This window comes from Suricata suricatta, chromosome 7, assembly GCF_006229205.1.
Source record: "Suricata suricatta isolate VVHF042 chromosome 7, meerkat_22Aug2017_6uvM2_HiC, whole genome shotgun sequence".
Lineage (NCBI taxonomy): Eukaryota > Metazoa > Chordata > Mammalia > Carnivora > Herpestidae > Suricata > Suricata suricatta.
Genome location: NC_043706.1, coordinates 3,373,285 through 3,388,435, shown reverse-complemented (window position 1 = coordinate 3,388,435; position 15,151 = coordinate 3,373,285). Strand labels below are relative to the sequence as shown.

At 53.5% G+C, this 15,151-nt stretch overlaps 1 protein-coding gene across 1 annotated transcript; it reads left to right on the top strand.

Annotated features, from left to right (window-relative positions):
- The first annotated feature begins 3,788 nt into the window (after window positions 1–3,788).
- On the top strand, window positions 3,789–15,007 carry LOC115296157 (butyrophilin subfamily 2 member A2-like). The gene is made up of 8 exons (XM_029944626.1): window positions 3,789–3,993; window positions 4,441–4,573; window positions 5,315–5,662; window positions 9,833–10,114; window positions 11,257–11,457; window positions 11,844–11,864; window positions 11,963–11,989; window positions 13,568–15,007. The coding sequence occupies exons 2-8, from the start codon at window positions 4,489–4,491 to the stop codon at window positions 14,179–14,181; spliced, it is 1,578 nt and encodes a 525-aa protein (XP_029800486.1). The 5' UTR covers window positions 3,789–3,993; window positions 4,441–4,488; the 3' UTR covers window positions 14,182–15,007.
- Window positions 15,008–15,151: the final 144 nt, after the last annotated feature.

The window sequence follows — 15,151 nt, the reverse complement described above, 5'->3', positions numbered from 1 at the left end:
ATATATATAATAGTGGTAAATCCTTACCATTGATCAGGTGGAGGACTATTTTGTCCATGTCTGAGGTTCCTGTTTTGTGACTCTGAGCAGCTTAATCATCTTGCTGAGCATGAAGATGGGGAGGACCCTGGGCAGACTCTGCCCCCCACCCCCAACTCCTGGCTAAGCATTGAAAACAGACTTAACTCCAGGGCCTGATTTGGATAAAGGATAATCCCAGGGCAAGGAGACTCCCTAGCACCTGAAAATTTATCTCCAACCTGCTCTCTATAGCCTTTTATTCAAGAAATGGAAATCACAGATTTCAAATGCAATATAAAAAAGATTTCAAATGTGATATAAAAGAGCAAATGAGTTTTTAAGGTAATGATTCTCTTTCCCTGCCCGTCTCTCTTTCATCTCTTTCTGTTTTTATTCAGCCAATGGTTTGGGCACAAGCCCAGTCTTGCAGGCCCTGACTCCATTTTCCCTCAAGTATGCAAATGTGAAACACAAGACACCCTGACTCACAGAAGTTGGTCTGATAAGGGACCGGGTGAAAAAGTCAGCAGGCCCTGGGCATCTGACACTGAGTACTAGGCGGAGACTGGCTATCCTGACGTCAACCTCTCGAATTCCACAAATTGGCCTCGGGGACAGTCTATTTTTAAAACAAACAGAAACAGAGTCTAAAGCTATGTACCTCAACCAGGAGCCTTTTCAAGCATTCTGACTCTGTCAGCTAGAAATTACCATCCCTGGAGCTGAGACCAACCTTTCTGGAGAGCACCCTTCTCTTGGCTAACAAGAGCCCTACAAAAAAGAAGAGGAAGAAGGAAGAGGAAGAGGAGGAGGAGGAGGAGGAAGGGTCTGCAGGGGTTTGTTTGCTTCCCCCACTGCAGATAGTTGGAAAGCGGGGCTTGGTTTTCAGTGGGCTCTGTATAACGGCTTTCCCCACGGAAGCTGAGAAACCTGCCCATCGAAATCCATGTGTTTTCCTTCTACAGAATAGAGATATTGCTGGTAATTAGCTGTTCAGCCGGGGAATGCATTTCCCAGCATCCCTTGCTCCTAGGTGGGTCCATGGACTGATTCTCACCAAGGGAATATGCGTGGAGGTGAGGTGCGTCACTTCCAGCACAAAGCTGCTTTCTCTTTCTTCTCTCTGGCCACATGTGGAGGACTATGTTGTCAGGGATGTGGACTCACAGATGAAAGGAGCCACACAATGAAACCAACCTGCCAAACACTGACAATTATTGTGAGCAAGACCTTAATTACTGTTAAACTAAGCCTTGATTTTTTGAAATATATTTATTACAGTAGCTAGCAATACTCTAAGCAGTGTGTGTGTGTGTGTGTGTGTGTGTGTGTGTGTGTCCCTTCCATGTTCTAGAATATATAGAAATAGGAACAGTTCCTCCAGGAGGTAAGATTTCCAAACGTTTCCTCACTTTCCCAGGCTTGGTGGACCCCTCCTTAAACAGCTTCCAACCCAGGGATCCTGGTCTGCTCAATGGGTAGAGCATGTGACCCTTGACCACCACGAGGTGAGGAGTTCAAGTCCCATGTTGGACAGGGGAGCTTACTTTAAAAACATAGCCCTGATACAAAAAACATCAGAGGCATTTGGTAACATTTGTATCATAATCAAGGTGCCCAGGCCAAGAGCACATGGCCTCACCAACAGCCAGAGGTTCTGGTCTGTAAGTTATGTGGTATCTGGGGGGTGAAAATACCCCTTTGGGGGCACTTCCCTGAAGCTTAGCATCTAGTTCAGAAATCAAGCTGCTTCTCTGGATCAAACTCGTGGGGCCGCTCCCGGCAACAATGGAACGTTTCATTCTTATGGATATGATTTATAATTTCAAACATCAAAGCTTTTGGTAGAATGTGAACGTTAAAGACAGTTTCCCAGTGAAAATGAAAGCAGGAAGCGCTGGAGGAGGGGGTCGTTTGTCTTTGCAGCTGCACCGTGGCCGTGGGAGAAACAGTATTTCCCATTAACTATGCAGCTGGCTTCAGCAAACGTGTCTGTCATCCTGGCCTGAGACCCAGCAGGGCGGATTTTTACGCTCCCAGCCACCTCTTACTTACTTGCTCTTCTGTAATGTGATGGAATGTGACATCTCACATACACATGCCGGAGGGCAGGCCTTGCACATTTTGACTGAATGGCTCAGTGAGATGGAACCAATCACACCTGAAGCAGGTATGCAGGGGCGGTTTGGGAAGGCAGTTTTCATCCACAGGGTGGATATGGTCCAGAGAAGCAAAGACAGGTGATTAGACTGAAGACGTGTGGAGGTACCACGCTCGGGGATGGCCTCGCACTTAACTTTTTCACTCACACATTGAACACCTGCCATGTGCAGGGCTCAGTGCTGGGGTTTGTCCGGGAGAGAGGAGTCACAGGGTACACGTATTGTTGTACCCAGATTTTAATATCGCCCCCAAAAACCAGAGACCGCCAGGGAGGCCGAATCACGCATGCAAAAGCAAAGGGCTTTATTACGAATTTAGGCCTGGCCAGCCTAAACTCGGGCTCACAGACGTCAACAACCCACTGGATCCACGGGGAGCGAGCCCCGAACATGGGGGGGCAGGGCCTTTTGAGTTTGGGAAGGGGGAGTTACAGGAAATTGTGCCACAGGTACAGGGCTCCAATCAATATAGCATCACATCATTGACAGTAACTTTAACTAATTACAGAGTGGACCCAGGACCCTCACCTAGGGCGTGACTAGTCTTAACCTCCATCTTTAGGCCCGCCCCCAGAAATGTTAATGGTGTCAGCTGGCCTTCAAGGTCAGAGGGGAAACCCGAATCAGACCTGCATCAGTATCTGCAGAGGCTGCAAGCGTACGTATCATACGATGACGCAGGACAGACTATCGCAACAGGCACAGCCTCGGGAGTCGGAGGACACGCCAGACTGGGAACATCTGCACTTGTTCTTGGAGGAGAGGGACACGGAGGCTGGGCAGAGGTTCAAGAGGTGGAAATGGAGAACGATTAGGGTGAGGGTGAGCTGGGGCTGCCGCGGTGGGACAGGAGGCAAGCGTGGAGTGTTGCTAGAGTGTTAGCTGCACGGTTCTGAATTGAATCCAAAGGTAGTTGGAGGCCTTCATTTGGACAACTATTAAGAGATGTGCTTTGGGAAAATTACTTTATAACAAAACGATACAATGGCTGGATTGACATCTGGGGGGCATGCGAAAGGGCACCATGTGGATGTAGAGGATGCCGGACTCAGAGATCCTCTTACTGGTAGAGCATGAAGACCATCTTTGTTGAGTGCCATCTTCCTGTCCCCACCGGAATGTCACCTCCCTGAGTGACTCAGCATCTCAAACTCTGCATCCTCAGCGTCTTTCACTCAATAGTTTTTGAATGAATGACAGGGTGTCCGAAATGGCCACTGCACCTTCTTTACCACCTCCGCACCCCTGCCTGGGTTCCCTCCTCTCTCCTGGGCCCCTCCAGCTCCCACAAGCCCTACGACTGAACAGATTCCTCAGGTTTTGGAAAGAGGGCTGCTTATGTTTGCCTCATCACCCCCAACTCCAGCCACTACGCACTCAAGACGTCTCTTGCTTGGTTACCTTGCTTCTGGGAAAAAAAGAAAAGGAAAATTTGAAAGACCAGATAATCTCAAATAGCTATCTTCCGAGGTGAGGTGAGATTTTAAAACTGCCTGTGTATTCTGCCTAGTAACCGGTGAGAAAGTTGGCTCAGGGATACTATTGGCTGATTCATCCACAGCTGGCCAATCCTGGGCTCTAGACCATTCATTGAAATCTTGGGAATCTGTGGTCAGGGTGGACCAAGTCCCAGGTCCTGCCGCTGGCACACCGCGAATAATGGGAGGCGAAGAAACGTTTTTCCCCCCTCCGATTTCAGGACGGTTTGTTCTCTGTTTATGACTATGAGATTAGACAGAAAAGGGACCACAGGAAAATCATCATTTGAACGTCAGAGGAGAAAAGAGAACGCAGACGTTAATTCTAGAAGGTAGGAAAGGGAGGAAGGAGGGTAGAGCTACCCCCCTGGGGCAGGGGTGAGGCGGTAGGTGGGAACCCACCCTGTGGGCTGCGGGGTCCCGGTGGGGAGGCTCTCCACCTCCCAGCGCACCCCAGGATTCCGGGGGAGGAGCGAGGATGAGGGAAGGGTTTGGAAAAATATCAAGTGACACCTGAAGAAATTCAACTCTGGCCGGAGAAGTGAGCCGGGGGGGGGGGGGGGGGGGGGGGGGGGGGGGGGGCGCGGAAAACTGCCTCTCGGATCACTGTGTTGTTAGCTTAATCCGGGGAACATCGAGTGAGCCCCTCCATCGGGAGATTGAACCCGGAGACAGAGTGGGGGGCGCAGACGACCCCAGAGCGGGTTACAGGAAAGTTGGACTTGGATCAGAGCTGATGCCCCGTCTCTTTGGCTCATTTCTCCACCTCTGTACCTGAGGCCTCCGGTCGGGCGCTGGCTCTTCCGGGAGACGGGTCGGTGGCGCTGATGGAGCCCGCGGCCGCCCCCCGCTCCTGCGCGCGGGGCTCCCTTCTCTTCTTGGCGCTCCTCTGCGGGTCTGCCCTGCTCTCAGGTAGGGGGCGCCCCTCCAGCGCCCGCAGCCTTGCAAAGGGGAAATGCACACCTGAGTTTGCAGAGGCCGGGAGGGTGACGTATTGCTGATGGGGTCAAGTTCATTGTGCACAAGCTCGTTGGATTCATACCGTGCCATCCGGCAGAAGTGCAGTGAGAGCCCCACAGGCGAGCTGCATGTACAACTTTTAAGTTTTTGAGTGGCTACATTTAAAATAGTAAAAAGAAAACGATGACATACACTTTAATAATGTATTTTGCTTAATCCCAAATAACCAGAATAGCGTTATGTAAACCGTGAATTAATGGAAAGTATTTAGCAATGAGATATTTACCATTTCGTATTCTAATATCTCAAAATTGTGTGTGCGTGTATCTTACACTTACGCCACATTTCCGTGGGGACTCACTCGTGGCTACCAGAACGGACAGCTCAAGTTGATGCTGCGCCCCAGGCCCCGCGTTGGGCTGGGAGACAGACAGTCTCTACAAGCTCAGGGTCCGGGAGATCCTCCGTAGGTGCTATTGGAACTTTGTTCACAGAGCATTAGCAGCCTCAGGCCCCGATGACCCTGCCCTGTCGCTGCAGGCCAGCCGCAGCTGCTGGGCCCCAGAATCCTCAGCTCAGGAGCCCCTGTGCCCTCAGGAAGAATAAGTCATTCCCCAAAATAGCCACTTCCTTTCCTGCCTTCGATATCCGTCCGAAGTGTGCCCTGTCTGACTCCGCTCCTTTGCTGAACAGCCCAGTTCACGGTCGTAGGCCCAGCGGACCCACTCCTCGCCATGCTGGGAGAAAACGCCACGTTTCGCTGCCATCTGTCCCCCGAGAAGAACGCGGAGGCCATGGAGGTGCGGTGGCTCCGGACCCGCTTCTCCCCGGCGGTGCTGGTGTACAAGGGCGGACGAGAGAGGACGGAGGAGCAGGTGGAGGAGTACCGGGGAAGGACCACGTTCGCGAGCGAAGACATCCAGAAGGGAAGCGTGGCGCTCACCGTACACAACGTCACGGCACACGACAACGGCGTCTACCGCTGCTACTTCCAAGAAGGCAGGTCCTACGCTGAGGCCGTCCTGCGGCTGCTGGTGGCAGGTGCGTTCTTCCGTGTCACTCTCAGGGAGAGTTTCTCTCTCGCCTCAGGCCCTTAGCAGACCAGCAGAGTTTTGCCCGGAATCCTCTGAACAGGGAAAATGCCTTCCTCCCGCCCACGGCCAAAGGGGTGACTTTGCCCTGCGACAGCCCTGACCCTGGACGAGTGTTTACTCCCTGGAGGCTATTCTTTTTGCTTTTAAGTTTATTTATTTATTTTGAGAGGGGAGAGGAGCATAGAGAGAGGGAGGGAGAGAGAGAATCCCAAGCAGCCCCTGCATAGTCCGTGTGCAGCCCGAAGTGGGGCTCGATCCACCAACCTTGAGATCATGACCTGGGCTGAAACCAAGAGCCAGATGCTCAGCCCACTGAGCCGCCCCGCCCCATTTCTTCTTTCTAGTCCGTTGCTTTTCACGACTGTGAAGGTCAGACACTATCCTTGACCCTTTTCCTCCCCTTCTGGCTTTTCTCCCCAGCGTGGAGAGCCCTCTTACACAGTATGCACTTCACTTATTTGTCCTGCTTATTATGTCTCTTCCACTAGAGGGATTTTTTTCCTATTTTGCCCCTGTCGTATGCCCACGTCTAGAACAGAATCGGGGGCATGGCAGGTGCTCCACAAGTAGTCACTGAATGAATGAATCTGCTCCATAAAGCTGTAAGTGATCATCTGATTCATTCTGAGCCCGAGATCTGCTTCGTCAACCTTTCCCCGTGAGCCTGTGGTCAGTCCATATTTTTCATCATCTTTGACGTGTGCATTAGTCAGGACAGGCTGGGTGACGCTCTGGTAACAAGCAGCTCTCCGAACTCAGTACCGTAAAATAACAAAGGTCAGTTTCTGACAATGAACCGTGTTCTAATGAGCCAGGCGAGGCTCGACCTCACAGGGACTGCCTCAGGGAGCTGGAGCAGTTCCCCTCAGTGGGGGCAGAATGGCCTGGCAGGTCCCCTACTGGCTCACGAAGCCTCTGCCTGTGAGGGGCTGCATGTTATCAGACTCACATTTCATGGACCAGAGCAAGTCACATGCCTCGCTCACTGGACAGGAGAGCGGAAACACAATCCCCGCCGTGTGCCCCGGGGGGACTGAAGGTTTTGGTGGGTGGCACTAACGAGTACCCTTTCAGGCTTTGTCACTGGACTTTATTTTAAGCTTTATAGTCCGAATCACAACCAGAACCAATCGGGATCTGACTAACACCAGCAATCATTCACTGCTCTAGCTCCAGCATCTAGCAGATTCCTTGGCGTCTAGTAGGAACTTTAAAATAGTTGTGGGGGTGCCTGGGTGGCTCAGTCCATTAAGTGTCCAACTTCAGCTCAAGTCATCATCTCATGGTTCATGAGTTCAAGCCCCACGTCAGGCTCTGTGCTGACAGCTCAGAGCCTGGAGCCTGCTTCGAATTCTGTGTCTCCTTCTTTTTTGCCCTTCCCTGCTCTTTCTCTCTCTCAAAAATAAGTAAACATTAAAAAATAATTAAAAAGGGGCACCTGGGTGGCTCAGTCGGTTAAGCGCCGACTCTTCCTTTTATCTCTGGTCATGATCTCACAGTTGGTGGGTTCCAGCCCCGTGGAGGGCTCAGCACTGGCAGTGTGGAGCCTGCTTGGAATTCTCTCTCTCCCTCTCTCTCCGCCCTTCCCCTGCTTCCCCAGCTTGTGCGCTCTCGCTCTCTCTCTTCTCTCTCTCTCTCAAAATAAATAGATAAACATGAAAAGAATTAATATTTTAAAAATAGTTGTAAAATGAATGAGTGGAAAAAAGAAATTGCGGATATGGAAATTTCAGAGTGGGAAAATTGACGTTTGAGCTCCCTCTCATCACAGACATTCACAAGTTCATTCCACAAATAGTTGACAAGTCCCTCCTATGTTCCAGTCACTGTTCCAGCAAACCAAGGAGAAATCAGTGAACAAAATACACCAAATCTCCTGCCTGGTGTCCTGGGGAGTCCTGGGGAGGGGGGGCTGTGGAAAGGAGTAGGGAAAATGGCCCAAGACAATGTTCCTGACAGGATGGCGATTGAGCAGAAGCAGAACGGAGGCAGTGAGCTGCCTCTCTGGGGGGAGGGACCCCGCCTGAAGCCCCATCTGCCACCGCTCCTGGCGTCTAGATGGGGGACCATGTACTTTGTCACTCAAAGTCTCTGATTTTGAGTAAGAAACATGGGGACAACTGGAATCCACCAGAACTAGTAGTTTGTCCAGCAAAGTACGACGTACAGACGTCCCTAGTTTTGATAAATACTGAGTTTGCCCTTTTTCCGCCTTTACCCAAATACTGATGGTGGTGACAGAGACTGATGTGCACAGATGAGTTCATTAAGCGTGATTAATCACCCAGCGTGTCGACCCCAAGGGAAACCCGTGGGAATGGAGCCGGGAGCAGTCCGGCAGGACTTGGGAATTTACATTGGAATTTCTAGGAGTTTATTAATCATGGTTTAAGGCATGACCTCACTCTCAGGGCCAGCGTGTTATATTTAAAAAGAAACATTTGAAGACTAGAAAAGCCTTTGTAAAAGATGCTCATGAATCAATGGCATTTCAGTGCTTCAGACTGATGGCAGTAAGGCTTAGGGGACAGTGCGGCCCCGCGAGGAGGCCTCAGTTCACAGATGGTAGGAGCCCCGTCTTGGTTCCTGAGAAGGGCCAGCTGGTATGTGGTTAGTATGAATATTGTGGCAGGAAGACTTCTCACCCTGGCGTCCTGACTCGGTTCACAGTGACCGGCGCAGGGGACCGGGATGGGCTCGTACGCCCGGGACCCTCTGCCCTTCCCGGGACACCAGGCTGGCCTGGCTGCTCGGAGCGGAAGTGTGGGATTGCTTGTTGTTTCTTGTGTTCTCGGGAGTTGTTGGCTGGCTGGCTCTGTCCGCACGTCTGTTGTCTAGTGCTCGCCTTCCTGAACCCCGTCTTGTGGAGCTTCCTCCCAACCTGCCCAATTCTTTTGAGTCTTATCACGCTTCTAAGTTTCTGTGTGAGCCTTTCCGTATGCAAGTAGGCTTTAGTTACTTAGTTTGTTTCTTCTTGGCAAAAATGAGATGGAGCAGGAGGGACTTCAGTGACTGCTTTAATTTTGTCTTTTGTTTTTTCGTTCCTTGTCCAGCCCGAACAAAGGACTTACTTGGATGAGTCAGTGTTGTCTGACGATAAGCTGGAATTTTATTTTGCTGAATTGTTCTAGAAAATAAAAATAAAATAAGATAAAACAAAATAAAATAAAAAAGTTTGGATGATCGATGGGGCCTGGCTAACGGGGCAGAAGTCTCCCAGGACTGTGCATTTTCAGGTCTGGCGTAGGTATTCTCTTCTATTAGAGATTCCTTTAAAGATAGAGTAAGTGGGAAGAGCCTGGGGTCAGAATTATTGTGTGATGCTCTGCTGACATTGAAGACGTGATGTTGCTTCTTGAGGATCCCAGGAGCATCCAGATCTTTCTACCAGGTAGAGGTTGTGGAGGGACTTAAGGAACTCACCTCGCTGACTGAGCCCCCAGGAGGTCAACTTCTCTGAACTGGGGGAAGGGTAGGTTTTATATTCGAGTTCTGTCCATTCTCCTAAAACCCAACCACTCCTGATGGCCTGTGGTCACGAGGGCGTCAAGCCCTCGTCAGCCTGGAGAGAAGGGACGGTGTCTCGAGGTCTGGGCCGGCTTCTGTCCTTATCATATGCTCTGGAGCTTCCGGAAGCCAGTGCTACTGGGAAGTGCTCCCAGGACAGAAAGTGAGACCCTCCACCTGCCGCCTCAGGCCGGAGTGCACGCCCTCACCCAGAAGGGACAAACTACACTCTCGCTGAACTGAATCAGTCCACGAACACTTAGGAGACCGACAGACACGCGCCACTGTGACGGGGTCAAGGGGGAGCACAAGGCTGAGGGCGGCGGCGGCGGCCTGTCCTCAGAGATCTCACGATCCATGGGCATATTGGTCTCCTGGTGTCCCGACCATCAGGGCCTGCTCCCTCCCTTCCCTCTGGCCCTCCCTCCTTACCCCCTTCATGGAAGGGGTGCTGGGGGCGTGTGGCACAACCATAACAGGTTGCTCTGGTTTCACTGGCCCCTTGCCGGCTCCCCCTTCCCCAGGCTCGACCCCTGAGAGCTGATCTAAGATACTTTGGCTAAGAAGGACACCGCTGCCTCTTTAGCTGAGCCCCGGTCTCTGTCCCCAGGCGTGGGCTCCAAGCCCCTGGTTGAACTGCAGGGCCAGGAGGACGGGGCCGTGCGGCTGGAATGCACCTCCGGGGGGTGGTTCCCGCAGCCCCGCGCCGCGTGGAGGGACCCGTACGGGGACGCCATGCCCGGCCTGGAGGAGGCTTACACCGCGGGCGCAGACGGCCTCTTCACGGTCACCGTGGCCGTGGTCGTCAGGGACGGCTCTGTGAGGAACGCGTCCTGCGTCGTCACCAACACCCTGCTTGGCCAGGAGAAGGAAGCTGTGGTTTTCATTCCAGGTCGGTCCCCTGCCCCCGGAGGGCCGTCAGGGAGGCCAGTCCCCTGCCCCCGGAGGGCCGTCAGGGAGGCCAGTCCTGATGCTCTGGGAGGGGGAGCGTGGGGCTTGAGCGTCCTGCTTTCCTCGTCTCAAGGGGAAAACCGAGTTGACTTCTCTGAGGGTAAACGCTGGTGAGCGCCTCCAACTCTCCCTCAGCTCCCCAGCTTCTCCCCACTGGCCCGGGCAGTAAACGGAGGGTAAGCCTGGTAGTTTTTTCTCTGCTCTGGTCCTTATCCTGGAGCAATTTTTATTGTTTTATTTTTGTTAGAATGTATTTATGTATTTAAGTAATTTCTACACCCACCGTGGGGCTTGAACTCATGACCCTGAGATCAAGAGTCACCCGCCCTTCTGCCTGAGCTGGCCAGGAGCCCCCTCAGCAACCTTCAAACACTCAGAACATTCCCAAATGGAGAATGGTATGGGCAAGAGGTACCCACACTCGGGTGTCGCCCTTCCTGTTGGTGGAATTTCTCCTGGGAAGGGAGGGGTGGGTGGGACTCTGTCTACACACAGGCATGCACACATTCATTCAACAAATACTTAACAGGCATCACCTGTGCTCAAGGCACTGTTCCAGAAATGAAAGACAAGTCAGTGAACAGAAGACATAAAGATCCCCATCCTCATTCTAGAGTAGCAGAGAGCAAGAAGTGAGATCAGTAATTAAACTGCAGACGCTATCAGACAGCACTAAGTACTGTAGAAAACGTAATTGGGGGGGAGGGAGGGGAGTGCTGTGGTAGGGGGAGTTGTAATTACAACCTGGATGGTCAGGGAAGTCGTCACCGAGAAGAACGCACTTGGGCAGGTGAGGAATGAAGCAGGCAGATATTTGAGGACCAGCAGCCCAGGTGGCAGGAACAGCACATGCAAAGGGCCTGAGGCAGGAGCCTGTCTGGCAGTTTTGAGGAACTGCATGCAAGAGGCAGGTGTGGCTGTGGGCAGGTCATGGTGACTCTGGGGATGCCTGCCTTGCAGTCGCTTGGGCCCCCAGCCCTGGCAGTCACTGCGGGACGAGGGGACGCAGAGCCAGGGGCCCTCTGGGGCTTCCCCAGGGAACTCTTCTGACAGGGCTCTCTCATCTCGGGGCTCCCTTTTCAGAATCCTTGCCCCCCCGCACGTCCCCCTGGATGGCGTTCCTGGCTGCCACCCTGCCTTCTCTGCTGCTCCTCGTTGCTGGAAGCATCTGTCTTGCCCGGAAACTCCGCAGGGAAAAAGAGGTTGAAAATGAAGAGAAAGAAATTGCCTGTCAGGAACTGGGGAAGGAAGATGTGGAAAGAGAGAAAGAACGTCAAATAAGAGGTAAAAGAGTAGGAGGACAGATCACGGTCACACAGGGACACATCTGACAGCTCCAAGCCTGGGGACAGGGAGGACAGAAAGAGAGGCAGCAGCAAGGGGCAAGGGACGGTGACATCTGGGACCCGCCCTCACAGCTTGCTCCCATTCCACGGATGCCTCCAACCCCCTGGCTGCCTGCGGGGCAGCCTCTGGGAACACAAGCAAACCTCGGGTGCGCCCGAAGACCCACCCCCAGCTCACAGACTGCTTCCGGAATGCTGACAGCCCCTAGGCTGCGCGAGGGGGGGGGGGCGAGGGGCGGCAGATGAAGGGCCAGTCCTTCCTCCCTTGATACAAACTCAAGGTCTCTTCCTTCTACTGAGGATGTTCACGTGTGTCTGTTTCAGAGCAACTTCAAGAAGAATTGCGTAAGTGTGGCAGTTCCCGAGGGGTCCTGTGAGGTCGGTGCTCCGCTCTGTCTCTCCCCACCCTGCCGCTCACCTCGGGGCCTCTCCCTCTGTTGCAGGATGGAGGAGAAGCCTGCTCCACGCTGGTGAGTGCCCCCAACTCCTCAGCTCTGCAGCTTCTCCCCACTGGCCAGGGCCGATTAGAGCACCTGACGGGGTGCCAGCCTGCGGGGGGGGGGGGAGCAAGGTCAGATCACTGGCAGTAACCCCCCACAGCCCTGGGTCCCTGCCCTTCTGCCCCACAGGCTACTCCTGGTCTGGCCTGCGACGGGAGGGGGTTGGGCAAGGGGGGAGGAGTAGGACCCAAATGCCTCTCCCTGGTGGACGCTGGGCATCTTCCATTTCTGCCCAGTGTGCCCCAAAGCGCCCGGGCTGTACCACATACCGTGCTCCTCCGACCTTTCCTCTTTGCGTGAATTTCGAAACTGTCAGAGTCAGACATACCAACAAGGTGGGGAAAGAAGAAAATCACTTTGACCCGATAGAAATGCAGCAGGCCTGAGTACGAACAGTTGGGGGCTGAAGCATCCCCTGTGTCCAGAGAGGTCGCAGACCGACCCCTCAGCCCCGCGCTGATGAAGCAGGAGTGGGTCGGCCTGTGGGGACCTTCTCTCTCCCCGGCGACCAATGCCCTCGTGAGGCATTCACCTCAGCCGTCCCCTGGTTACACTGGGGACACAGAGTGCGGAGGACAGCCCACGCACCAGAGTCTAAGGGTCCCTGAGTAGGGGGTTGGTGTCGGCGAAATATCTACAAGAAAGAACACAGACAACGTGAATGGTGGAAGAGACCACACTTTACTGTGAAACTTGGTGTCTTATATACCACAGGTGATTACATCTTTCTTTTAATGATTACATTGTTTGCAACTTCTTAGGAATCTCATGTTTCAGAAAGATCATTGTTTTTACGGAAGAGAGAACAGAGAGTTAAAGACAGAAATGGGTATAATACAGAAGATCAAAAAACATAATTTATCACTAAAAATACATCAGCGGGAGTCTTATTTTGCGTACATAGTGTAATATTAACTGAAGCTTATGACAAGGCTATTTTTCTTTAAAGGTTAACAATAGTCTGTGAGTAAGGTGCCTCTAACCAGGGAGGAAGTTTCAATCAGAAAGTCTGCCCAGTTACTGAAACCGCAATCACCAAGAGGCATGAATAATAGGAGAACTAACTCCAGTCTCTGATCCACTTAGGTCAGGCAGTCAAGCGCACACATTCTCAAGCAGGAGAAGCAGGGTCCCAGAGGCCACACAGCACTGCTGGCTGGCTGGGCCCCAACAACAGAGAGCCCACGGAAGGGCCTTCACCGCGTCACTGGGAGGGGCCTCTGCCGGTTTGGGCCACACTGGGAGGTCCCTAAGGAAAGAGAGTCCCAGACACCATCTGTCTTGAATAGAAAGGGGGGCAGATCTGAGAATGAGGAGAAAAAGCAGGAGCCACCAATTTTAGTTCCTTTGCTAGAGTCCCCACATTTTTAGGGCCCCAGCTCCCGTCACCCAGGAGATAGGCAGTGAGCCTCAGCAGTTGCGCGAGCTAGCTGCCCAGGATCGGGCTCAAGGAACCTGGACAAGGCCGCCACCTTTGTGGGCCCTGCCTGGGGTCCAGGATAGCACCGTCTCCCAAGCCCCCACGCCTAACCGAGACTTCCCCGGCAGCCGACGTGGTCCTGGACCCCGACACGGCGCACCCCGAGCTCCTGCTGACGGAGGACCGGAGAGGCGTGCGGCGGGGGCCCCGCCGGCGCAGTGTCCCTGACTCGCCGGACAGGTTCGACGGCCGGCCGTGCGTGCTGGGCCTGCCGAGCTTCTCCTCGGGGCGGCACTGCTGGGAGGTGGAGGTGGAGAACGTGATGGTGTGGGCCGTGGGGCTGTGCAGAGACAGCGTTGAGAGGAAAGGAGAGGCCTTGCTCGTCCCGCAGAATGGCTTCTGGACCCTGGAGATGTTCGGGAGCCAGTACCGGGTCCTGTCTTCCCCCGACAAGGTGCTGCCCCTGCGGGAGCGGCTCCGCCGCGTGGCCGTCTTTCTGGACTTCGAGGCCGGAGATATCTCCTTCTACAACATGAGGGACAGGTCCCACATCTACACGTGTCCCCGCGCACGCTTCTCTGGGCCCCTGCGGCCCTTCTTCAGGCTGGGGTCTGATGACAGCCCCCTCTTCATCTGCCCCGCCTTCACGGGGGCCCGGGGGGTCCCGGTGCCGGAGGATGGCCTGGTCCTTCACCACCCGGGGACCCACCGGGTTCAGTTCCCTGGGCTCAGTGACACGTAGAGGGGCCCTGGCCGTTGCCTGGCATGACACTGGGCACGGGAACAGCCTCCCGAGGCCCTTCTGACACCCTCTGTAGTCGCAGCCCCTTCCGCCCTCATCAGGCCGTTGTTTCGGTTAAGCATTTGCTGGTGACCGTGGGGGCACAGGCCAGCCTCAGAGCCATGCTGCCACGCAGCTCCCAACCAGGAAGAAAGTGAGAAAGTGACGGGTTTTAACATCGGTGTGACACAGTCAGGTGCTCAGGTGGACGTGGCTCTGTGGCCTCGGGGTGACAGACACAGGACACACTGGGCTGTGAGGGGAGGGAAACCACAGGAGTAGTCAGGGACAGGGCAGCCAAGCCTGGCTGGTGGGAGGGGACAGGGGCCCGGGTGCCACTGAGCCTCAGTGACAGCTCCGGGGGCTCAGGAGCTGCTGGTTCATTTCCACCCCCTCCCTCCCCACACGGAGATTTGCAGACGGTGCTCCTGGCCTAGAACCGAGCTGAAGAAGGATGAAAGATGGAAGACTCGTGTTGGCCTGGCTCAGGGGTCCCCTCAGTAAACGGGGAGTCACAGTGACTGAGTATGGCCCAAGGGTTAAGGTCGCAGCTGAGTGACCCAAGTGGACCGCCAGGTTCAGGTTCAGTGGACAGGGCAGCAGTTTTCACCGTTTGACCTCAGGCTGCCTTTAGACATGAAAAATTATTGAGGACCCCAAAGAGCTTTGGCTCCTTGGGTTGTATCTGTGAATATTTATGGAATTAAAGGTTGACATCAAAATATTTAAAGAATGTATTTATAATTTATATGAAAACAGCAATAATAAACCAATTATAAGTTAATATGAAAAATATGTTTTGTGAATAACTTGTTTCCAAAGCAAAACAAAGGTTGTTGGGAAACTGGCATTCTTTAAGTTGTCTGCAAATCTAATATCCGGCTTCTACTGGAAGGTGGGCTGGACCCTCACATCTGCCTTTGTACTCAGC

Coding starts and splice junctions, on each gene's coding strand:
- LOC115296157 (XM_029944626.1), top strand. CDS start 4,489: ATGGAGCCCGCGGCCGCCCCCCGCTCCTGCGCGCGGGGCTCCCTTCTC. Junction 10,115..11,256: donor AGCTGTGGTTTTCATTCCAG/GTCGGTCCCCTG, acceptor CTCCCTTTTCAG/AATCCTTGCCCCCCCGCACG. Junction 11,458..11,843: donor GAAAGAACGTCAAATAAGAG/GTAAAAGAGTAG, acceptor TGTCTGTTTCAG/AGCAACTTCAAGAAGAATTG.